The following is a 26,652-nucleotide window of genomic DNA, read 5'->3' as shown; positions in this document are numbered from 1 at the left end:
TCATGTATTTCAAAAATTGACAGTGTCATGGGGAACTCCAGACATAGATCTGTTCGCTTCTCCATTAAACCACCAGCTGCCAAAGTTTTGCACAAAGAGGTTTCATCACACAGCTTGGAAAGTGGATGCTCTTTCTTTCAATTGGAAAAATCTTCATGTCTATGCGTTTCCACCTCTGCCTCTTCTTCCAAAGGTGCTTCTAAAGGTCAGACAAGACAAGCCAAGGATGATTTTAATAGCTCCAGATTGGCCTCGGCAGCATTGGTACCCACTACTGAGGAGTCTGGTAAAGAAGCCTCCATGGCCTTTACCCTTGATTCCACATCTGTTGGCTCAGAGAGACAGTCACCTGCTCAATGTCAAGCTTCACTCTCTTCATCTAACAGCCTGGCATATTCTGTTTTGAAAGACAGCAGGTCTCAACTTCCTCAACAAGTTTTAAATGTGATTATGGAAGCCAGGAGACCTAGTACAAGGAAAGTGTACGCAGAAAAATGGAAGAGATTTTTATTTTGGAGTGCAGCAAACAATTTGGAGATTTCTGAGCCAAATTTGAGTGTGGCTCTTCAATATCTTACTGAGTTATTGGACAAAGGTTTGTCTTTCTCTTCCATTAAGATTCATGCTGCAGCAATTTCAGCTCACTATGATTGTGACCCACCGTTGTTTTCGCATCCTTTGTTCAAGCAATTTCTTAGAGGGGCAAAGAATATAAGACCCCCACGTAGAGCTCCTACTCCTGCTTGGGATCTCAATTTTGTGTTGGAGAAACTTACTCTACAACCTTTTGAGCCTCGGCTACTACTGAATTGAAATACTTGTCATGGAAGACTGCTTTTTTGTTGGCCATTACTTCTGCAAGAAGGGTTTCTGAGTTGCAGGCCCTTATGGCAGTGGAGCCTTTTTTGATTTTTCATAAGGATAGAGTATCTTTACGTACTAATCCTTCCTTTATGCCTAAGGTGGTTTCTAGTGTGGCTTTAAACCAAACTATTCATTTGCCTACTTTTTATGCAGATCCCCAAAATAAAGGGGAAAAGATTTTGCACACTTTAGATGTACACAGGCAATTGCGTTATTATTTGAGCAGGACTAAGGATTTTAGGCAGTCTCAGCAGTTGTTTGTTTCTTTTGCTTTGAGTTCTCAGGGCAAGCCTGTGTCAAAACAAACTATTTCTAGATGGATTGGGTGTTGCATTACATTTTGTTATTCCCATCATGGCAAGGAGATTCCAGCTGGGATTAGGCCTCATTCCACTAGGGCTACTGCCACTTCAACAGCATTTCTGAGGGGTGGCAACTAAGGATATTTTGGAGGCAGCTACTTGGAGTTCAGTGCATACTTTCTCTAAGCATTATCACCTTCCTCTCTACTCTAAGTCTAGGGCTGGTTTTGCCACAGCTATTTTGCAAGGCATGTTGTCAGTTCCTGCTTCCTTATGATTTGCCAGCCTCCCTTACCTCTGCTTTGGGATTCTACCCAATAGTTAGGACTGCAGCAATGTGGAATGAAGAACATAGTACAGTTTTGTACCTACCATAAATGTAGATGTTCGAGGATCCACATTGCTGCAGTCCAATTTACCCTCCCTCCTTCCCCTCTGTGTTTAGGGGTGGTTGTGTAGGTGAGGTTATATTCTGCTAATTTTGTATATTTTGTACATATATTTTGGTGCAGGTATGTTGGGAGTTTTTGGTTTTTGGCCTTATCTTTTCAGGGTCTTCTGACATCTGGGGCAAGAAAAGACTGAGGATATGACGTCGGTCATGCGCATTAGTACCCTGACGTACTGACGTCAGTCTAATGCGCCCTGACCGACGTCAGCCATATACTTTGGTATTCGGGCCGACTGGACAGCGGACTACCCAATAGTTAGGACTGCAGCAATGTGGATCCTCGAACATCTACATTTATGGTAGGTACAAAACTGTACTTTATCCCACTCCACAAAGTGGGAAACACCACTGATCCTGGGAACTATCGACCTATTAGCCTGACGAGCCTGGTCTGCAAGGCCATGGAACATATCATCATGGAACTCTTAAACAAAGACATTGGTAACCTCCAAACTCTGGATCCCACCCAGTTTGGGTTTGTTAAAGGCTGGTCATGCCTTCTGAACCTGATCGACTTCTTTGAGGCAGTCACCAAAGCCAATAGGTAAAGGTAAGGTGGTTCACACAGCCTATCTTGACCTCGCTAAGGCTTTCGACACCATCCCCCATTCTGGAATTATAACTAAACTCACTAAACTAGGTATAAATCCCTATGTCACAAGATGGGTTGCCAACTGGCTCGCTGACAGAACCCACACTGTAAAAGTTGGAGACTCCAAATCTAACTTCAAAGCAGTGATAAGTGGAGTACCACAAGGTTCCGTCCTGGGACCTCTCCTGTTTGGTATCTACTTCTCTGAAGTACAGGTTAACACAGAAGGCCTCTGGCTAACGGAGTTCACAGATGACTGCAAATTAGCCATTGTCAAGTCCCCAAATGATGTGGACATCCTGCAGAAGGTCCTCGCTGCGACAGATGCCTGGTGTCAGAGCCATGGCCTCAAGCTCAATGCCAAAAAGTGCAGCGTCATCCCTTTTGGTAAAAACTCTGTACCCGTGAACTACCACATAGGCAGCAGTCTGCTTAACACCAAATGTGTGATGAGACCTTTGGACCCAGGTGGACAGTAGTCTCTCCTTTGATAGCCATATCGCCATAGTAGTCATTAAGTCCTTCTACGTGGCACACCTAATCATAAAAGGGTTCTCATCCAGGAAAAAAGAGGCAATTGTTCCCCACTACTCGATACTCATTAGACCCATTATAGAGTACAACGCCCCTTTTGGAATGTACCTCACAAGACATCTGCAGCAGCTGGAAAGGCCACAGAAGTACCTCAGAGGATTACTGGCCTCAAACAATTGCCGTACACTGACCGCTTCAAAAAACTCCAGCTTTACTCCATAGCATATGGCCTACTCTGAGGTGATCTCTGCCTAACATATAAAGCGATGTCAAACCCAGAGCTGTTGGACATGCTACATCTAAAGAAATCCAAATCCCTCCAAGCTACATGCTCTAGGGACCTAAACTTTATCACCACAATAAACAAGACATGCTGGAGGGATAGATTCTTGTCCCAGAGACTTCCCATACTCCTGAACAGGCTACCCATCTATGTCAAGCAAAGTTCTTCATTAGCACTCTTCAAGAACAATCTTCGAGTGGTGGGAAATAGGAAATGCACCCCGGGTCACTTCTGTGTGTCTGCTCGACAGTGGCACAGGAAAATAACTTTCTTGGGTGGCGTAAGCCAGGGAACCTTGTTGGGTATGCTTACATAGGCCCTTGGGCCGATAGCCTAGTACCTACCTATGAACCTATATGTAGAGTATTAATGGATGTTTGAAGTCGAATGAGATCATTCCTTGTGAATGATCGGTGGCTGAAACCTGAAACTTAAGCCCATCGGCTGTTGTATCCTGTAGCTTGAATGATACTGTTTGAATTTTAGCCAATTGAATAGTGATATTTTACTCTATATTTGATTGGTTATTAAAGCTTGAGATAAGTACTGGCTACTAAATGTTAGTGTGCAACTCTATGGAATTGTCATTTTAAATTTTAAATTGTTTGAAATACATCTAATACGAAATAAGTAATTCTGCTGTTATTTTACTGTTAGATATGTTAGTTAAAGGATTTATTTGAATTAAAGCACAAAAAACGTTTTAATTTTTTAATCCTGTTTTATACGCGATTGGTTAGCTGTGTCATATGGCGTAATTCATTTCCTTTTCATTACAAAATGATTAAGGGACTTTTATCCTGAAAGCTCCGTGGATTTGATGTGATATTAGTGACTTTTATTGCATCTCTGGTTTCGTGAGTCCAGTTCTTTTTCGAGTGATTGATTAGAGTGGTTTTTGGATTATACCGTGGACTACGTTTGTGCGTTTACCCGTTTCTTGTTTGTGCAGGTTGAGAGGTATGACAAGATTATATGTGATGTGTAATGTTTGTAATTGTGTGTGTCAGTGTGTTCCTTTTATATAAATATGATTGCCAGTGTCGTAAATGATGTTTCAGTATCATGAGGCCATGCAAAAAAGAGAACAAAAGAAAACCACAGTGAGGAATAGACATTGTAAGATCTAATCAAGAAAGAGAACGGATTTAAGACCACATGGGAGAAGTGCATGAGGCTCCATGTACTATTATACTGCAAACCGATGTGACCAACAGAAATCCTGGGGAGGAAATAAAAGCGCACAGTGACATATCTTTTTAAGATGAGAAATATTTTGGATGAATATATTTTAAAAAGCAATAAAAGTTGATGGAAGTTGAAGCATTAAACCTACATGAAGAAATTAAATGACTACAACAACATGAGACTGAGGGGAAAAACAGAATAGGTAGTGATGAAGAACATAATTGAGCTGGAAGACCATTCCATTAGGGAGAACTTATGATTTATGGTGATTCCTGAGAAACTGGAATAAAGGAATTGTAGAAATATCAAGGCACACTGTATTAGTAAATGGACTGGAATTCCTGTTCTCCAGACCTAAATTAAAATGATGCATAGACTGTATACTTCACACAGCTAAAGAAATCCCAAGGGCAAATTCTAGTAAAGATGCAAACCTTCAATCAGAGAATTAATATTTGATTGATTGGTAAACAGACCGAGATAGCAGACAAATGTGTTTTTGTAGAAGAGTATGCCAGTCTTGCTGTTGATTTAAATGGAGCTTACTGAGGAAAGAAAAAAAAATCAATGGTGAGGAGGAGGAGGATAGAAACAGGGAGAAGCATGTTAGTGGACTTAATGGTTGAAGTTACAACTGAAAAGGGCTGCGCCCGCACAGAAACACATGAACACACAAAGTAGATTTTAAGTTACTGTTAGAAAACTATGCGAAAGCATGATATATTAAGGAAAGATTGGAGTAAAAAATTAAATATCCACATGATAGAATTGTAATTGTGAAGAGATATGAATAGCTGCAAGATAGTACTGTGTAATTGAAGAAATGTTGGATCTTTGCATGGAAATGTCCACCAATATTTTATACAACAGACAAACTTAGTTTCCACAGATGCCAGGTAAATGTTGGAAATGTGATCCCAACTTCCTGAATTACATGTTTTGGGACTTACGAAATGTGTTATTGAATTTTGTAGCTGAAGAAATGTTTACAAAAGGAACGTACCTAAGCTGACATGTTTAAAGAAACTAAGATGCTGCTAAGCATTGATTACTTTGTTTATGCTTGTGACTGAAAAATCATAAGCAGGCTGTGGCAATCTCTAAAGAAACTAGACTTAGATTTAATCCTACTAATGGAGAAATTAAAAAAAGACATGAACCAGGTGTAATAGTAACGGTATGTAATAAAAATAAGGAAATACAAAGCAATAAATGGCTGCGTTTGGAACAGCGCTCTGAACTGGGACTAAATCGCTGAGGTTGGATGTTTCGAGTCATAGAACGTTAACATCAGGCAGCCATGGCTGAGTTTAACAGAAGTCTTTGAGAGTGAGCCATTTGTATTAATTGCAAAAGGAGTCACATTACTGTGCGTTGCTATGATTATTTCATTTTTTTTTAAACAAGAAACATCTTTGCCTATATTATGCTTGATAATTTTAATAATCATACATTTATATAAATGAAAACAAACCATATTGGCATATTTGTAGTTGCAAACATTATACATCACTTAAAATCTTATCCAATCGTTGTCAGTTAAACATTACATAGCTCATTCAAACCCAGCCATCTTTTAAACCTTGTTCCTCTTCTGCATGTATTGTTCCCACAGTTCCCATTTTTTTTTACATAATTTGCTCCCACCCTTTTCTAAAGATAATTCCAGTTGTTTTATCTCTGTTAACTGTATTTGCTAATTGTAGTAAAGTTTGTTTAGACTTTGATTTCCATTTTCTAGTAATTGCTTTTTTGGCAGCCACCATTAGACTCAGCAAGACCTTACTATGTTTAGGCAATTTAAAGTCTGAATCATAGCTCAAAAAATAATTTCCTTAGTTACAGTAATTTGCTCACCCAGTATATCTGACAGAGCAGTCTACAGGGGATCTTTACAGTCTGCCATCTCATTACAGTTACAGAAAATATGCTCGCAGTTACCTCTTTCTTCCCCATCCACACCTCCAGCATTGATGTCTTTTAAGTCTACTTGGGGTATGACTTGAGAGGTATAAAAAGTTGACTAAAGAAATTTATACATCCCGTCTGCCTTTTTAGGGGCAACTGGCTGACCATTTAGGAAAATTGCAGATGAGGAATGAGGTTAAAAGGCTACTGCTGCAGTGATCATTCAAACATCTGCTGTTACAACTGTATTTAGACACTTCCAAGCAAAGATCCTAAATATTCTAGAGTTCGTTGCCTATTTGGGAGAGACATATGTCCCCCCATTGTTTTACGAATTGCTTATCCAGTCTCTCTTCCCAATCCATTCTAACCTCCCTTTATTGATATAGTTATGCAGTGTTTTGTATGCTTTACTCATTATTCCTTTTTTAACAGCAGCTTCTGTTCTAGATTCTTCTAAAAATTCTACCAATGCTGGTCTTTCACTTATGATCCCCTTATTTCTTTCTCTTTACATATACTGTGATATCAATCCTTGATAGGGAAGGCAGTCTGTCGTGCAGTCCAAATGAATTCTTAGCCTCTTCCCATTCTATTACCTTTCATTCTCTGATTATTTGCTCCTAATACCTTGGTTATTTTACCAGTTTTCTCCAATAAATTCCAGCCCCCTGTTGCCTATCGTCTGTATCCCAAATTTACAGTCATCACTAGTGGCAGAATCTCCTTTCTCCATATACTTTCTGCTACTTCATGAATATAATCTGTATAATTATTGTTGTTCTCCTTAAAATGGTTGTCTAAGGCTATTATCTTTTGTTATACTCACCACATCAAAACTGTTTCAGGCAGGGTCAATGTCTGCTGTACCAGGGCGTTGGATTCATCTCTGGCTGTTAGGAAGGGGATGGATTCTAGAAGCATTCTGGAAGTTGCAACTTGTCCCTTTGTGCATACTTTTACAAAGCACTAGGAGCTTGATTCCTTTTCTAGGTCTAGATCAGGTTTTGCTACAACCATTCTCTAGTTGCTTCTGGACCCTTCCCCCTCCCAAATACTTAGGCTACTGCAGCAGTGATCAATATGATGAACACATTACAGTTGTGTAAGTAAACTTAATGTAACAGTAGATATTTAAATGATCACTGCTGTAGTTGCTGCTCCCTCTCTCCATCCTACTTGTTTTTTACCGTGCTTTTTCTACCAGGGTGTGGATGTTTGTTTTTGGTTTTCCTAGCATTGTCCTTTCAGGGCTCCGCTTCTCTGGCTGGAAAGCTGTGAAGGGTTTGCCACCCAAACCAGTCTTGTAGTCAGTTCGGACTGATTGGGTACATGTAAGGTGCTCGTGCTCTGAAGCTTTTGAAACTGCGTTGGGTATTGTATGCTATGTAGGATATAACCCATATGGCTAAGACTACTGCAGCAGTGATCTTTTGAACATCCACTGTTATGGTAAGTTTAAATGCACAACTGTACTTTTTCTCTGTGTGCTTTCTTATAACTATTTTTTTTTAATAATTCTTCAGGTGCCTGAAGTGCATCCCGTCTTTCCTTCATTTCAGTGTCTGTTTTCTGCCATTTTATAAACTCATTCAAATGGCTACCTAAAGCTTCTTAATTTTCACCTATTTTTAATTTGCCTTTATTTTTAATGTTTGAGTGTATTTGATTTTTCCCTAAAAATATCTGGAAGCCATCATTTGTTGTAAACCTTGTATTGAGCTGTTTTTTGTTAAACAGCTGTAATGATTCTTTCTTGCCCAAGCTTTTTTTCTTTTCTGGTTGATTTTCCCTTACTTTTTTTTTTTTAATTTCTTCTTTGCTGGCAGCCAGGCAGTGTAATTACTAGCCAGTAACCAGCTTTACCCTTATTTATAACTTTTACTGGCTTTTTACATAGTTTGTTTTCTTGCAGGAAGAGCTCTAGGCAATATGTTAATTAGCTACCATCGTAGAAGTCTTGCCTTGCATATTACTGAGTAAGAATGTTGTTTGTTAGGGCCTGGTAGTGAGCTCTTACTGGTTCCCCCAGAAACTTCTCATGAATTTCACTTTAAAATGTAATTTGATAGCTCCCTAGACATGATTTGATTGGAAAACTCAAAAAGCTGGTGTGCCTTCCTCTTTTCTTCCTTGGTGTTGAGAATATAGTACCTCAGTTGTTTGCAAATATCCAACCAATACTGTCTTTTCCCCCTTATTTTGTTGGTTAAGATAAAAAGTGGGCACTTTTTGTATAAGAATGGGCAAGCGAAGTAACTATTTTACTGATTTCATAGTTTTGTATTCAGATTTCTTGCAGAGAAGGACCAGTGAGCAAAGTCCCTGTTGAAGGGTTGAAGAGTCTAAGCCAGGTATGCTTTCTTATTATCGTTCCAGTTGCTGCTGCCTTTCTGCAGGCAACCACTGCATCATAGCCACAGATTGCTTTAAAGATTCATCTGAGACTGCTGTCAGAGAGGATATTGTCTTGGTACTTCATGATATTGGTTTGGCAGTTAACACTAAAAACTAGGATAGAAGTGTGTACCTTCTTTCCCAGTGGTCCAGAAATTTGTTTCCTTTTTAATTTAAGGGAGGGTATTCAGCCTACATGCTGTCCTAAATTCGTATGCACCTTCCAAATATGCAGTTGCTGGGTTTGTGTCAGCATACTTTCATATAGCTATTAATAGGCCTCTTGAACCCTGTGAAACCGGTCTGGCTTTTTAGGTACAGGTAGTTGAGTTCAGTGCCCTTGTACACCTAAGAAACAGGGAAGGCCCACCAGGGGCTTTGGTTTCTTCATTCCCAGGATTTTCCAGTACTGCCACTTCTATTCAGAAACCTCTTTGGAGCTCCATTTGAAGTATTCCCACATGTGGTTTAAGATCTCACCAAAGTAAACATTCTCAGAGGGGAACCCATGAAGGATATTTTCCTCATCACTGGTAACCTAGCCTATTAATGATGAAATCAAGAAAGAGCAAGATGTGCCCACCTCTTCAGGTTCTGGTTTGTGAGAGCCGAAGCATGGAGAGACTGTCCTTTTCTTTGGTACAGGGTGTTACTAACACAGTTGTGAAAGTGGGTGAGTTATCTTCTGACAGGCTGACCTGCTTCTTTGTGAACCTCGTGTAGTTAAAAGCCAGTTTGAGGCATCACCCACGTTTCTATCTTCACCTAGGGTTATTAGTTACACAGGCCTGTTAGCCCACTTGTGCTTTACCATACAGAAATCACATGCAAGAAATCAGTGTGTTTGACCACCTAGGTTTCTACCATAATTCATCTTCCAGCCAGGCTTTTTAGGTAATCAGTAGTTTGTGACTATGCTAGTTGGAACCACACAAAGCTTTTTCTTAATCTGTACAGCATTCTCCCAATGAGTATTTGCACATACGCTTCCAAAATTAGGACTGTACCACCATATGTCTCTAGTGAGTTTAGTTGTGGGTGGTGGTGTGGATCTTTTGGAATTTGTTGTTGTCTTGATTTTATGTACATTAGTTATGAAAAGACTGTGTGGCTTCATGTCACTGTTCTGACTTACTGGATGCAGGCTCCACTGAGCTTATTAGATTGTGCTTGAGATGCTTGAGAACAGTAATTTTTAAGACAGGGAAGACCTCTCTTCAAGAGGAAGGATTTGATTTAGTAAAGAAATCCTCCTTGGATTCTTCCAAACTGAAAAATTGTTACCATGTTTTGAATTTTCCTTCTGAGAACCATTACTGACAGGTATATTATGTTTGATATCCCATGATTTCAGTCCTTGTCTGCCTGGCTTTCGCTTCAGGCATGATAATAGTCATGGCCCTTTTAAGAGCTGTGAACAATCTTCTTGTGGTGCTAGGTTGTGTGCCATCCTAGTCATTGCTGTTTTTGCAAGCATTGTACAGAGTGGATCATGAGATCCTGATCGAACAGTTGCATATATCTTCGAAATGTTTTTCTTGCTTTTTGCCCTTGTGGGATTTCTCAGTCTTTTCAGTGATCAACTGCTCCCAGAGACGCTTGTTGGCTTTTTGTGTTATACAGGGCTTGTTTTTGGCTTGCCTTTCATTTATGGGTGTACAAACTTTTCAATAGGAGATGTATTAGGAGTAGGTCCACTGTCAGTTTTATGTTGATATTCAGATTTACTTGTTTCTCTTGAGATACTCTGTTGACTTCAGCCTGTTAGATGAATGCTTGGAGTCTGTTTTGAACTAGGTGAATTAGTCATTTTGAAATAAGTCTGGTGAAGACTACCACTGTCTGTCCATCCCATATTCCCTGTTTGTCTTAATTTTTTTTTTGGGGGGGGGTGTTGTAATTTACATCTTAGACTTAGAACCTTGATATGCTTCAAGACAACATGCAAGGAGGAGGAGTCATTATTCAATTGTTTTTCCACCTCAGAAATTCTAATGAATTAAACACCTGAAAGGTAATTCCAACCAGAAAACTTTAGTCCATGCTTTGTTCTCGCTGCTTGATTACTGCAGCATTGTGTACCTTCGCTGTGTGAAATTGAGTGAAAAATTCTGCAGTTGGGGTATTGACAAATTATACTCTATGAATGTTTTGCCCCTAGGCTGTGGAAATTTCATTGTCTGTGACTTATGGTTCAGTCAGTAGTTAAAATTCTAGTTAGCTGATTACAAAATAACAGCTCTATTGCTGTCATACAAACAAGTAAACAGAGCATGTACAGTAAACTCTCAGTTAACTGGCACTCATGGGGATTGGTAGATGCCAAATAACTGTAGTTTCTGGTTGCTTGAGAGTTGCTATTAAAAATAGACCTGAGAAATACTGTACCCTATATTATACCATACAGTAAACACTATATTGATTTGATTTTAATACTGAAATACAGTAATTAAAAGCCTGGCTGGAATAATATTTTAAACTTATATTTCCAGTAGAAAGCGTGACAGTTGGAATGGTTTTCAATGGTATGCTGACTGGATTGGAATTGAATGAACTGAATAGAGAGAGAGAGTGAATGCGTGTATGAAAGCAGAAGTGACTGTGTGGGAGAGATCGGAGAGATGTTTGAAAGCTGAAGTGTGCGTGAGAGATCAGAGAGAGAATGTGCTATCTGATGCAAACTGAGTGAGTATGGAGCAAGTGTTGACATTTTAACAATTTGACTTATTTGGCTTGACTTATTGTTAGACTGAGGAGAGAGGGAATTTATTTGTGCCTTACATTTTAACTCTGCAACTCTAAACACTTAAGGAATGTTTCTGCAGGGGGAAACAACAAATGAGCTGAATTGTTCATACTGTTCTGTATTTCTTCGATTTTTTTTTTTCGATTTTTTTTTTGAGTTCCAGTAAACTGAGAGTTTACTGTATGGGTGTTTCATACTCATAAATATCCAAATAAACATTCATTAACATAAGTTTGTTCTTGGTAACAGCTTCCCTGTTGAGTCAGCAGTGTTTGTAGGCAAATGTAATTTATATATTCCATTTAAAATACTCTGGAATAATCTGACTTGGGTGCTTTTGCGTCTCAAAGTATTAAACACAATTAGTCATACCACTTCACTTTCCTTCAACAGTCATAATTGTCATACATTTTCCTTGATTCTTGTTCCACATACCTTCTTATTTGTCATAGTCAAAAATCAATGTACCCATAAATCATCTTATTACATTTAGTATATTCAGTATTGGACATTTAAAACTCAGCTATTTGATCCTTAGTCAGTGCACCTGTGAGTCATACTTGTTAAATGTCTTCTAATTTATTATTTAACATTAGTTTACTGGGAGAGTCTGACTGGGACAGAGCCCATTTCAGCAGAGGCCCGGGGAGAAACACTTCAGACAGTTCTAATGTAGAACAGTGTTTATTTCTGGTTCTTGTTTGGCATTCACAGCACTTCAGTCCTTTTTTCTAAAATGCCATTAGTCAGCAAATGGGTCAGCTTTTGCTTGTAATATTCTGTGACAGTAGAGGTTGTAGCCCATTCTTGCCTACCTCAAGGTGTCCTCCATTTACTTTTTCTGCTCCAGCTACACTTGTGTTGCAGTTTAATTATCCAGTACAAATCTTTCAGTTTTCATTATGTACTTTAAAAGAATGTGCAGTGCCGCAATAGTTATCAACAGTCGTTTTATTGGGTTTGCATTTCATAACTTGATGCAACGTGCCTCTAATTCTTTCTTTCTCTAATCATTCTATGTAGTTTATGGAGATGTCCTCTCCAAGCTGAATAATCACACTTCTCTGCTACAACAAGGAATAGAAGCACTAGGAGCCACGAGTAACAGGAATAGACTTTATTGTATCCGACAACCACTTAAAGCACTAAAATACACAAAGAAACGCTGAACTACTTTTCCACGTTTTTCGTCCCAAATGTAACTTCATCAGCATACTAGAAATATTCAAACTCTTACTTTATATAGTCTTGTGACAGTACCTAACCAACCAATGCATCCGTTTAACTGAAGTTCTTTCAAATTAATTTGGATGATTAAATACATTTATACAACCATTTGAGCATCTCCAAAAGCATAAGAATACAATTTAATTCATTATACCTTAGATATTTTGTTTAGATCAATGTTTTTTTTTAAAAAAAACAATATCTTAAAAGAACACAATGCTGCAGGGAATGTTTAAACACTATATTTAAACCGGATCATTTACTTATTTAATGAAGCTTCTCTCAGCTTCATATAAAACTGGAAACTATTTCAGGGACACTATAGCTGAATAGCTAAATAATACCATCTAGTGACGTATTTTGTATAGATAATAGAATTTTTATGTTGTTAGAGGGAGTATATGTAATAGTATGATGCATTTTATTACCAAATAGGTTTGTGGTTTTATCAGAAAAGCATGTAATTTGTACAAAATGCCACTAGATGGTAATATTTAGCTATTTGGCTATTTAACTATATCCATTTACTGTGTTCCTGAATTACCGTATAAGTTTGCGGTTTTAACAGAATCGCATGTAATTTGCACAAAATGCCACTAGATGGTGGTATTTAGCTATTCAGCTATATCTATGCACTGTGTCCCTGAATTCATTTCCAATTTTATATGAAGCTGATCGAAGCTTCGTTAAATAAGTAAATGATCCGGTTTATATATGGTGTTTAAACATTCCCTGCAGCATTGTGTTCTTTTAAGATATTGTTTTTTAAAAAAAAAAAACATTGATTTAAACAAAATATCTAAGGTATAATGAATTAATTAAATTGTATTCTTATGCATTTGGAGATGCTCAAATGGTTGTATAAATGTATTTAATCATCCAAATTAATTTGAAAGGACTTCAGTTAATTAAACGGATGCATTGGTTGGTTAGGTACTGTCACAAGACTATATAAAATAAGAGTTTGAATATTTCTAGTATGCTGATGAAGTTACATTTGTGACGAAAAATGCGGAGAAGTAGTTCAGCGTTTCTTTGTGTATTTTAGTGGTTGTCAGATACAATAAAGTCTATTCTGTTACTCGTGGCTCCTAGTGCTTCTATTCCTTGTTGTATTGAAATAAATTTGTTTGAGGCACTGTGTCTTCCAGCCGTTGGTGTGGTCACACTTCCCTAATACATACAGCTCCCTCTCCTCCCATTAGCACCCTGATAGGATGAGACCTTGCCAGGCAAATATAAGTGTACTCAACCAGTGACACATTATGATCAATAAAGCATTCTAAGCCAAGCTGACACTCAGAATATTGCTTATCACATTTTGTCGTCATTCTTTAATACTTGCTCCATATTGTCACACCATTTACTCTACTATACTTTCACTTTCCATTGTACTGCAGTGGTGGTGCTGCGGTAGCGTTGTCGCCTCACAGACGTTGCCCGTTCGATTCTCAGTTAGAGCGTCTTCTGTGTGGCGACATGCGTGAATGGGCATTCCTTCGTTGAAGGTTGTGCGTTAGGCCCAACAAGCCAGCACGTAAAAATCTACTGCCAATCATTAGCGGACCGGAGTTCTAACCAGGAAAAGCCGAAAGACACAAGCAAACTTTCACTTTCCATTGTAATGACACAATATTTGTCAGTTCTCACCAAATGTTGCAGAAATATTCAGTCTTACAGATTTATTTTTCTTTATATAGGTCTAATCATCTTATGTCCAGGTTCACTTTTATCTTCAGGATTGCATTTAGCAAGCATTCACAGCTATACCTATATCAAGTTAATATCAAGCTACCAACTAAAACGTTTCAAATATAATTATTGTGTATATAGTTACCGTATCAGAAAAAAAAGATTTTTGCCATTTCAGAGTAATTTTGTTTTCTGGGTAGTCTTACTTTATTAATCATTTCAGTCTAAAAAAAAATCTGAACCCAGGTTGAACTTTCAGACTAATTATCTTTTGTAAAACTCCTATTCTCAAGACACTGGTTAACTTCACAGATGGCTTTCTAAACAAATACAGTGGCTAATATCACCATATGCTATTAAGTTCTAGTTTAACTTTCATTCTCAAGCATTGGACATAAAAATGTTCATATGCACTTGATTTTACCTGCTTTTGTGATCATTAGAAATGTATCATAGTTAACAGACCATACAAACTTGAAACATTTTTGAATTTTGCATATGTTAACAGTTCAGTAAACTCAAGTATTAATTGTCTGGATAGTAAACTGTCAATTTTAGCCTCCTTTAAGGTTCTTCAGATAACAAAGATTTAAAGCATGTTACAATTCTCATTTGTTTTACTTGTGTCTCAAGTTACTACTAATAATACTTACATTTGCATACCCTTAGATATTTGAAAGAGACCGTAATATATTCTTCAGACTTTATGAAATACTATCATATTTAGTTAATTGATAATGCACCTTAAATTCAATCTACAGTCCCAAATGTATGTGGAAGAAAGAGAATTTAGCTATACATTCAAACTTTGCAGGGGTCTTCATCCTTTATATTCATCTAAACTAGTTTACCATTATTTCCACCAAACCTAATAGTCCAGTCCTTTACAAGTCTTTCAACTTTCTTAAGTTCACATGGTGTCTTCCCAAATGTCCAACTATTTTTACCTTGAGTATCCACACTAGCAGTGGTACGCTGTTAGCAGTCTCTTCATTTTTTTATTTTTTATTTTTTGCCTCTCAGTCCTCAACCTGTATTGATTTGATTCTATTCACATTTTGAATGCCTTAGATGTTAGTGTTACCCTGCTGCAGTCATCACACTTGGGTTATCCTGCTGTCAGGTGGTCCCGCAGTCGGCCTGAGTTCCAAAGTCTTTGTCCGGCGTCGGTTGCTGTCGCTTCTTCCCTGACGTCAGTGCGCCAGGGGTATATAAGAGGCATCCAACGCCATTTTCTTCAGTCTTTCTTGCCGTGCGGTGCCCGAAGCAGAAGCAGTTCGCAAGTGCCGGTCGGCTGACACCTGAGATTTTCGAATCGAATTTCAGTCCGAAGTCTTCAATAAAGCTAAGTACCCCATTGGGGAACCTTTTCTTGCCTCAGTCCGATGTCAGAAAAAGTTAACAATTGCATTTCTTGTGGGAAGCAAATACCTCATAAGGACTTCCATTCTTATTGTATTCCTTGCCTAGGCCCAGACCACGACGTCACAGGTTGTCTGTTTTGTGCTAGGTTTAATAAACGAACTATCAAATGCCGTTTTGACTTCACACGACATTACTTTGGTAGGAAATTTAATTATATCATGCCGTCGGAGGAGCCGATAACCGGCATGCATAAAAAACGCAAGGATAAGGACAGGCAACCTAGGACCAAGCCAGACTCAGAGGCCTCTGCTGGGCCTGTCGCCAATTCTCCGGTTTTCAGTGAGGCGCCTACGCAGCCCCTGACTACCGCAGAATTGGAACCCCAGACAGCTGCGGATTCTCAAGCAGAGTGTACTAGGCTGTCGCAGCCATCTTCATTAGGCCCTTCCGACACCAGAGCAGAAGGAGACCCCGGTGCGGTAGAAACACCTTCGGTTGCAGAAGGTATCTACAGACCGACTACACTCACCATTAAATCTTATGCTAATCTTAAAACCAAAAAAGACTGTACATCAGTCTCCAGTTCAAGGCCCCATGCCTAAGAAACAGATGCTTAAGATGGCTGAAGATTTGATTACCCTAATCAGGGGTTCCCGTCCCCCTCCAGATAAAAAACCAAGACGAGGAGGATTATGCTTCCTCTGACCAGGTTTCAATTTCCTCAGATTTTTCTGAGGAACAGGATTACGCTTTTCCCCCATATGAAGACTCTGATGCTGAAGATTCTATTCCCTCAGCATCACCCCCTGAAGACTACTCCTTTGGGGAAACTTTACATACCATGAGGGAACATTTCCACTGGGAAGGCCAGGACTACTCTGATTCTAAGAAAAGGCTCAGAGTTCCTTTTACTACCTCAGCACAGACCACTTGCTGTCCCTCCAGTTTTAGACATTGTGGATGATGTTTACTTGGAGTCTAGTCTAAATCCAGACTCTCTACCTCTTGCTCCAGCCAAACCAGACAGATACTAGAATACCTGACTCTCACAAATTCCTTTATAAAAGCCCTGTGGCTGACCCAGAAACAATTTCCCAGGGTCCCAAGGGGGCTAAAGCTTCTATGGCTAAAAATCCTGTGCCCTCTGAAAGGGATTCCAGAGCCCTAGATAGATGGGGAAAGAAGATGTACACCTCAACTACTCTGGCTATGAGAGCATTAAATTGTCAGTTTCACATGCTAAAATGTCAGCAATTCCTAATGTCTCAATTAAAACAAAAAATGAGCACACATTCTGAACAGTCTGAATTCACGGAAATGCAGGATCTGTTGCATGCAGCTGAACAGGTGGGCAAACATACTTTACAATGTGGATTTGATTCACTGGAAGCTTCCTGTAGAGCAGCTGTTACTAGGTCTGTCATACGTAGACATGCTTGGCTAAAAGAACAAACTCTACCTGATAATGTTAAAGGAAAATTATTGGATGCTCCTTTACAGCAGAATGTATTATTTGGTGTCAAAGCAGAAGAGGTTTTAAAGAAAATGGAGGATAAGGCAAAGTCTATGCAGATGGTCAAGGATTTTTTTACAGGTACAACCCCCTCGTTTCAGCAGAAATTGGCCAACAAAAAACTGGTCCTTTCCAGCTTCTGACAGATCACAGAGGGGCAAATACAGACACCCAAGGGGCAGAGGTCAGTCACAAGGTCCCTACAAACCTTGCCAATGGGGTACTGCTACCCAGAAAGGAGGGGAAGACGGGCCCTAAGCTAGCAGAAGACAAACACAATGACTCAACCCTCACTACCAAGCAAATCTCTCTTGGCAGCTCCCCTGGGAGGAAAATTAACACTTTTTGCAGACAACTGGCACATCATCACAAAAGACAAATGGGTCCTAAACATTGTCTCACAAGGATACAGATTCCACTTTCATACCTTGCCAAGGATAAAAGGAATGCCAAACCTGCCACCAAATCAATGGGCAGAGGCACAAAAACAAATCACAGCTCTCATGGATATGAGAGACATTCACCGGGTACCTACACCGGAGCAAGGACAAGGATTTTACTCAAGACTCTTTCTAGTCCCAAGAAAGGACAAAGCATGGAGACCCATTCTGGATCTTTCATTTCTGAACACCTGTCTGCAAGTACCAAAATTCAAGATGCTAACATTACAGCAGCTTCTTCCCATGCTGGGCAAGAAGGTTTGGCTAGTAACGCTGGACCTCAAGGAGGCATACCTGCATGTCCCTATCAGACAAAATTGCAGAAGATGCCTCCGCTTCATTGCAGGTTCAACCCATTATCAATTCTCTGCACTGCCCTTTGGCTTGTCTACTGCACCCAGGGTCTTCACAAAATGCCTGGCACCAGTAATTCCATAATGCAGACAGAGGAATTCAAATATACCCATAAATGGACGGCTGCCTTATTCAAGCAGAAAGCAAGGACATTCTTTTAAAGCATCTGGCATTTGTCAAACATCTTCTAAGTTGCCTAGGGTACACAGTAAACGAAAAGAAATCAAAACTAGTGCCCTCACAAAACATAATATTCCTGGGTGCCAGCTTGAATACAACGGCCCAGATGGCTTATCTAATGCCAGACAAGCAACAACAGCTGACTCAATACTTCAAAATAATGGCAACAAACACCCAACTCCCTGCAAGAAAAATTCTGCAGGCCTTGGGATTCATGGCATCTTGCATACTTCTAATACCATTTGCAAAACTGCATATGAGGAAATTACAATGGTACCTGAAAAGCGTATGGTCTCAGCACAGCCACAGCTTGGAAACAATGATACCACTCATTCCCTGCCTTCAACAGGAGTTTCTATGGTGGGCACAGGCATGTCACCTCAACAAGAGTCAGCCTTTCAACTTACCCACAGCCAGGCAAACTATGACAACAGATGCATCGGACTATGCCTGGGGAGCACACATGGCAGGACAGTGCATTCAGGGCAAATGGACTACAGATCAAAGGCATCTGCGTATCAATCAAAAAGAAATGCTAGCAGTACAGAATGCCCCAACAGCTTTCAAGGACCTCTTACACCCAGGACAACTAATAATAAAGACTGACAATACCACAGTAATGTGGTACATAAACAAGCAAGGGGGCACACATTCCTACCCTCTATGCAGGCAAGCATTGACCTTGTGGAACACAGCACTGTTTTACCAAATTCAACTACAAGCACAATTCCTGCCAGGAAAGAAAAACACATTGGCAGACGACCTAAGCAGAAACATCATGGATCCCCACGAGTGGAAACTAGATCCATAAATATTTGCAATGATAACTCAAAAATGGGGATGCCCAGACATAGATCTGTTTGCCAACCCCCAAAACTACCAACTTCAAAAATTTTGCACAAGGACATTCCACCCACAAGCTTGGAAAGTGGACGCCCTCTCATTTAGTTGGAAAACATTAACAGTGTATGCCTTTCCTCCACTGCCTCTTCTAGCAAAGGTACTGCTGAAAGTCAGATTAGAGAGGCCACAAATGATACTCATTGCACCAGACTGGCCACGCCAGCACTGGTATCCAATTCTAAGGTACATGGCCCACGGCCCACCATGGATTTTACCACAAATTCTTCACCTGCTCACCCAACGAGACAATCAGATTCTACACAACCAGCTCAAGACTTTAAACCTGGCTGCATGGCAAATTACCTAAACAACCAGCCAACACCTCTATCCAAAGCTGTTATGGATGTCATTCTGGAGGCCAGGAGGCCCAGCACCAGGAAAACCTATTCAGACAAATGGAAAAGATTTTGCGCCTGGAACCAGGCTAAAGGCCAAAATCCCCTTGATCCAAGCATTCCTCAGATTCTACAATATTCAACTGAGATGTTGCACAAAGCACTTTCCTTTTCATCTATTAAGATCCACGCCTCAGCAATTTCAGCTCATTACAACACGGATCCTCCTTTATTTTCACATCCACTCCTAAGACAGTACCTCAGAGGGGGCTAAGAACATAAGACTGCCTAGGAGAGCACCAACACCTACTTGGGATCTCAACTTTGTTCTGGAAAAGCTTACACTGCCGCCCTTTGAACCAGCTTTTTCAACTGATTTAAAATTTCTTTCATGGAAAACTGCCCTGCTACTAGCAATAACTTCAGCTAGAAGAGTCCCAGAGCTACAGGCACTAATGGCAGTGGAGTCTTTCCTCATTTTCCATCAAGACAGAGTCTCTCTATGAACTAACCCTTCCTTTATGCCAAAGGTGGTATCCAGTGTGGCCCTAAACCAAACCATTCATTTGCCCACCTTTTTTCCAAATCCCCAGAACAAAGGAGAAAGACTCCTGCACTCTTTGGGCATTCACAGGCAATTACATTACTACTTGGATAAAACTAAGGCTTTCAGAAAATCTGACCAGCTCTTTGTATCCTATGCTGCAGGATCACAAGGAAAAGCTATCTCAAAACAGACCATTTCAAAATGGATAGGACACTGCATACGTTTCTGCTACATGCATCATGGGAAACCGGTACCTGCTAACATTAGGTCCCACTCCACCAGAGCTACAGCTACATCAGCAGCCTTTCTTAGAGGGGTGCCAATCAAGGATATTCTGGAAGCTGCAACTTGGAGTTCAGTGCACACCTTCACCAAGCACCATCACTTACCTCTATATTCTAAGACTAGAGCTGGTTTTGCCACTGCAGTTTTGCAGGGCCTACTAGCTTCTTCTAACTCTGTTTAACTCCACCACCCTTCCTTAGCTTTGGGATTCAACCCAAGTGTGATGACTGCAGCAGGGTAACACGATGAACATAGTACAGTTTTGTACCTACCATAAATGTAGATGTTCGAGTGTTCACCCTGCTGCAATCCAGGTTACCCTCCCTCCATCTCCTCTGAACTAGCTGGACTTATCTACACCTTCTATCCTATACAACCTCTGGTATATTTGCTTGTGCCTGAAGGTATTGTTTTATTTTTATATGTACATTTTATATAGAAATATATATATAGCCTACCTATTGGGGGCACCTGACATCTGGGGCAAGAAAAACTGAAGGAAATGGCGTCGGATGCCTCTTATGTACCCCTGGCGCACTGACGTCAGGGAAGAAGCGACAGCAACCGACGCCGGACCAAGACTTTGGAACTCAGGCCGACTGCGGGACCGCCTGACGGCAGGATAACCTAAGTGTGATGACTGCAGCAGGGTGAACACTCGAACATCTACATTTATGGTAGGTACAAAACTGTACTTTTCTTTATCTTTGTTACATACAAGTTTGTCAAATGTACATGTTTTTTTCCTTATCTAGATAGTATTCAATATCTAGTCCAGATGGGGGTTGGCATAATGGTTAAGGTTTTTACCTCACGGACACAAGATATGGGGTTTAATTCTCATCTTTGAGACTTAATGGGTAGGCTTAAAATGGCCCACGAGGCTAGGTAGTGTAGTACTTATCTATGATCCTGAATAGCCTCCTTTGAGTATTCAAGTCATTATTCTGATATTGTGCTATACTTTCAGTTCCCAGAAAAGTCAGTTTAAACATTTTTTCTTTTTAAACTTTCAAATCATATCCATAAAGCTTATTGCTCATGTTTTGATGTCACTTCTGAGTAATCGTGGTATGCAATCACTAGCTAACCTGTAGCAGCGAATATAAGCCCTTGTTGCCAGAATCTGCAGAGTACTTGTTCATTTTTATAATATGATGTGAAAAAACGCCAAAATGTTCCTATTTTTAACATTCTTCACCTTATCCTCCAGCATCTCAGTCTTTTTATTGATTTGATACATAATGGTTCCTTGGCAAACCCTGCCCAAACCACCATCTTAATGTTACCAAAGTCCATCAAGTTCATCTTTTTCCCTCTCCCTCCAAAGCATGATGCATTCTGTGCTTTGCCCTTCTCATTTTGTCCTGTCAAGCAGTTAAACTTTCTTTTGGTTGACTGCTTAACTTTTGTCTGCCTTTTTTCTAGTGTTCAGCTGCTGTTTAACAAAGCTGTATGACTTCTGCTGTTCATGTAGATTTTACTTCTCATCACCTTTGATCTGCTCCAGTTGTTTGAGGGAATGCATCAAAAAAGCCCTGTTAAGTTCGATAGTTTTAATACTCCCACATTGTTTGGCAGCTTCATTAATAGCCAGTTTCAGCAGTAATTTAGACTTTTTCAGTACAGGGAATAGGACCTAAAGATGACTACTTTGGGTATCTTGTCCCCCTCATCTCCCATATATGTCTACAGATTCAATCACCACCTTTCTGTTCGGCATCTTTTGAGGGATGGCATCTTCACTCATCTTTAGACCAAAGTTTGTGTTGAATTTCACTGCTTTTAACAGAATTCAACTTTAACCATAGAGAACAAAAAAGATGCAGCCGTCATCCAGCACTGTGTGCCAAGATTCTTTTCTATAATGTGTCCTATGTGACCATGAGTTTTCTGCAGATAAGGTAGTTGATACCTCCTTTGCCTATAAAAATTTAGAACTTAAAATTGGAAATTTCTAGATTCTAAGGTCCGTGACGCCCCTAGAAAAGCAGTCTAACAGGTGTATACGTGAAAGTCAAATTCTGCCTAAAGTTGTCCCCCCCCAGTGCCTTTTTGTCTAATAAAGGAACACATCTCCTCTTGAGAGTACTGTGCTATTTTTAGAATAGTACTTGGTCATGTAGTGCTTGGAAACCTAAAGGCCTATTTGCGCAAAAGGAAACTTGAAGCTTTGGCGCAGTTAATTTATATACACAAAGCCTTCCACCAGTGGCTTGCAGACCAGGAAACTCTGAAAATGAATGAACCTGTAAAACTTGGTGACCATGGGCAAGAAAGGGAGAGGCAGTAGAGACTGCCATTCTCTCTGAAACATGAAAAAATTCATTCAGTGATGTTATGCTTCATGCACTGTACACCCAAGCATTATTTCCCCAGTTCCCCACCTGTCCTGATGTCTTGACAGACAGTGGAATCATGCCCTCTTTTTGGAAACTTCCACCAGAACTTCTGTAGAAGTATATGCCCAATGTCTGTTCTTAACCACCCACAAAGTATATCCGCCCCTCCTGAATTCCAGATGCTGTGTCTAAAATTTGTGAAACTTTGACTATTGCAATTTCCTTATCTGTACCCAAACTGGACCTAACAAGTTTGATAGGTCCACACTTAAAATGCTGTGGTGTTTGCCAGCAAAGTAGGGCAGATTCTTCAGTTTCAGCTGTGTAGAACTCTCCTTTTCTGGATGTGGGCTCATGAGACAAAAGTACTATTTGAGTATTCTTTATCTGCCTTTGAGCTGATGTGATTATGATGATTTAATAAATTTTAAGTGCTTGAGGTCAAGCATCAGAGTAAATAAAATTTAAATTTTAAGCTTAGCCAATCTGTTTGGCAAATGCTTTGACAGCTGCTTCATCTCTGTACTAGTTCATGACATTTAGTGTTTGTCTTTGCTTGATTGTTTTTTAGCTGGCTAGACATGCTTGTCTAGTCTTCACTAAGTTTTTTTTAATCAGTAAGGTAAAGGCCTTTATATAGGAGTACTAATATGCCATGAAAAGGTAAATGAAAACACCATGTCACGACATTGGTAGCAGGAACGGTAGTACTTTATTTTCCCTATTGCTTTGGCAGTCAGCCTTCATGAGGAGACAGATATTTTCAAACAGCACAACCACCATATATTTGTAGGCACACAATACGATTAATCTAACTAATCACAGCAGCACTGTACTTTGGACAGTATGACTAAACTTTACAATGAACTGTGCAAAACAAAATGTGAGAGAATTCCAAATAACACATTCATAACAGTTTAGACAAATTGTTTCCAATTTATGTAATAGCACACATTTATCTCCACCCTGTGGAGTAGTTGACACCTAAAGTCTCATCTTCCCCAAGTAGTCTAAAAATATTTGCTTTTCATGAAGGTGTTTTTGAAGTGCTAGGGAGAATTAAGTACTATTGGTCCCAATTCTGTTGCAGTGATGTGAGTTTTCATTGCCACCTGTTTACACCTGACTAAAGCATTGAGTAGTATTACATACTTAAGAATAGGGCTTTATTACTTATGACATCAGCACTTGTTTGATGAACTAGACTATCAAACTAGCTTTTGAACTGTGGCATAATCTTTATTTCTGACTCTGAGAACAGTTTTGGGTCCAGTGTTTGTTTTCATCCTTTTCCTTACCATATCATCTTGTTGGTAAAGTTAGTGCATAGATAACTACAAAAATACCCAATTGTTAGCTGTGATGCAGCCAGTTTATAGCAGAGTTTAAGGAAGTATGTTTTGTTGGTGTATATCAAATGACATTAAAGTTCAATGATGTCATGCATTTTGGTGTTTCTGCTATTTCAGCAGTCATTTGTTAATATACATAGTGGTAAATTGTTAACTTTAAACATAATGTGAATATTAAAACAAAAGCTTAGAATCTGTGTAATGATACTGAGAACATTTAATTAATACCCAACTGTTACTACCCTTGTCTTTTGCAAGAGTATTATTTAGATTAATAATTAAGCATGTAATTTTATTTTATTTTATTTGACATGTCATGACCGGGTTAATCCGACTGGGCGAAAGCCCTTTTTCAGGGTAGGCTCGGGGAGAAAAGCTGCGCAAGTAGTTACAAACATATACAGTAGTAAGTATAGTGATACATTAAGATATATAAAGCAAAAAGTACAATATTAAATAATATGGTACATCAAGGTATAAAAAAGCAACATTATCTCTGGGCACACATTCTAACTTTGATGCATCTTCTCAGTTGTTTGACTCTCCACCTGAGAATGTTACTTGGTGAAAGCATTAACCTCATTGAAGCATTTTGACTAGCTCTCAAGAGGTCCTTCATCTCCGAAAAAAAACTTATTGTAAGAAGATGTTAAAGGAGTCAGTGATGAATTTCTCCCAAGTACTTTTCATAGATTTTCCATTGCGAAATCAGAAGATACTTGTACTCAACTTATGGTTGCAAGAAAGGTTTTTGGTTGTTTAAGTTTTCAGTAGGCAGTATTGATGTATTTAATGATTAAAAGCAGACTATTTTACACTAACAAGCTAAAGAAAGAGAGTTCATTAGCCATATTACATCCAAATATAGACACATGGATAGGTTTGGGAAAAGTTTTTCTCCCCTTACCTTTTTGTTAGGACTAGTGTCTGTCCCATCTGGTGCTCTAGAAGACATGGTCTGAATTAGCTGAATGAGTTAGCACAATATCTTTATTACATGATGACCTTAAAAACTTAGAAAAACTCACTAATGAAACTGAAGTGCACTTACAGTTCTGTTGATGCTTCCTTGAGACTAGCAGTTTCTATAAAAAGGACATGATTAGTTAAAAAAATTTACTCCCAGGATCTTAGAAAAGGTTGACATTAAAGGTAAATTAGAAGTTTGAGGTTATTCTAACTTCATGCCCCTTGAGAGAAACTTCAGGAATTCACAGAGAAGTTATGGCCTGATATAGCCATTTCTCACTTGGATCCCAGTCTGTTCTCTGTTTTGTATCACTTTGCTATTAGCAAAGAAGGTTGCAACTAGGGTTTTGAAAAAGAAAGGCCTTCTGGATGGGGAGGACTTTGATACTTTAGTGTGGAAGGTGAAGGATACTGAGATTTATATCTGAGTTGCTCAGGTTAGGCAAAAAATGTTAAAGAAATGGGATGAGTGGGCAATGGTATTTGAGGGTTGGTATTAAGTACCACAGTAATATTTTCTGACCAAGGTTTAGCAGGTTAGTAATTGGCACTGTAAACTGATTTCATACATTGTAAATTACATTCCTATGTTTAGTAGTAGTATGGCAGTCTAGATGATCCCCAAAACACTTGTTTTTTAGAAATAGTTAAATTTTTATATTTTGTTTTTTTTATATGTTTTACTATGTAAACTCTTAGATTGTTAAAAATCTAACTGCAATGTGGGCTGTGGAGATCTGTAGCTGGCTGACATGTTAAGATACATAATTGAATATTCTGCATCTACTTACGTATATGAAGCTTTTTCTTTAATAAAATGTGGTTGGATGAAAAAAAAATGGAACTCGCATCCTCTGCTGAAACTGGTGTGCAGATGCTGAAATGTACTTTATAAGTTCTGTGGTTACCATAGGAAGGCATGTTTGGTTAATAATAGAGTCTTAACCCACAGGATTTTAGAACGGACTTACTGGATGCTTCTTTCTTCACTGACTTTTTGGGGAAACCAGAAGACGACATTGTACCACATCAAATTGAAAACCAGGTCAGCTGTGACATAAAGGATAAGGTAAGAGTAGGCCCATCTTTGGTAACTAAGGCCATACATAGGTGTTAGGACTGCTGGGCAAACTAAACTTCCTCAGTGTATGAGTAGTTCTGTTGCAGCACACACTGCACTCCTTCTCCAGGTCTTCATTACTGTATAAATAACATGAATGAATGTTGGCTGTTTTCACATATATTATCATTAAAAAAAGTAGTGAGTGATAAGTTTATTCTTGCCCGTTTTTATTGTTCTTACTGTTTATCATTTTTTAAGGTATTTTTATTTATTCAGATTTTGATATTGACTTTTTCTTTCATGAGACTAGGGACCTCCTCAGCTTCATGGTCATTTTTTTCTTCCTAGTTTTTTTTTTTTTTGAAAACTGTTTAGCATCACTGTGTTAAAGTAGTTTACTTGTTCTATTAGTATTTTATAAGTGGGCATTCCTGTTCTCTTAATTATAAAAATAAATACATTTTATGTTTTTTTGAAGGTATTCCAAAGATGAAGTTTTTACTTCTGGTTCCCAGACAAAAACAGAATTTGTTAATTTGGGCATTGTTCTTGGGTAGCAGCTCAAAAATGGAGTGAGGGTTTCATGAGTGGGACTGTATAGAGAAAAGCTGTCATAGGATAGACATGTTCAGTGCATCATTTGCTTGGGGGAACAACCACACTGCAGGAGCATTATTTATGCTAACATTTCCTCCTTAAAGCTGTTTCATATGAAAGACAAATTGCAACTTCATTTGTATAGAGCATTTGTCAGTACAGGTTCCTACACGGAGAAATTCTGCTAAACCCAGTACATCTGTCTTGGTGTCTGAATCCTTTT

At 39.1% G+C, this 26,652-nt stretch overlaps 1 protein-coding gene across 1 annotated transcript in view; it reads left to right on the top strand.

Annotated features, from left to right (window-relative positions):
- BRPF1 (bromodomain and PHD finger containing 1) overlaps window positions 1-26,652 on the top strand; it is a gene marked incomplete at its 5' end in the record, with an annotated part of 1,674,836 nt that overhangs the window by 202,319 nt on the left and 1,445,865 nt on the right. Inside the window, one exon of the mRNA XM_044076412.1 lies at window positions 25,722-25,838. Within this exon, the coding sequence (XP_043932347.1) occupies window positions 25,722-25,838 (117 nt within the window). The remainder of the gene's footprint in view (window positions 1-25,721; window positions 25,839-26,652) is intronic.

The sequence above is a fragment of the Protopterus annectens genome, chromosome 7.part0, assembly GCF_019279795.1.
Source record: "Protopterus annectens isolate FY-2018-M chromosome 7.part0, PAN1.0, whole genome shotgun sequence".
Classification (NCBI taxonomy): domain Eukaryota; kingdom Metazoa; phylum Chordata; order Ceratodontiformes; family Protopteridae; genus Protopterus; species Protopterus annectens.
Note: the sequence above shows the minus strand (reverse complement) of the source record. Positions and strands in the feature narration are given on the sequence as shown.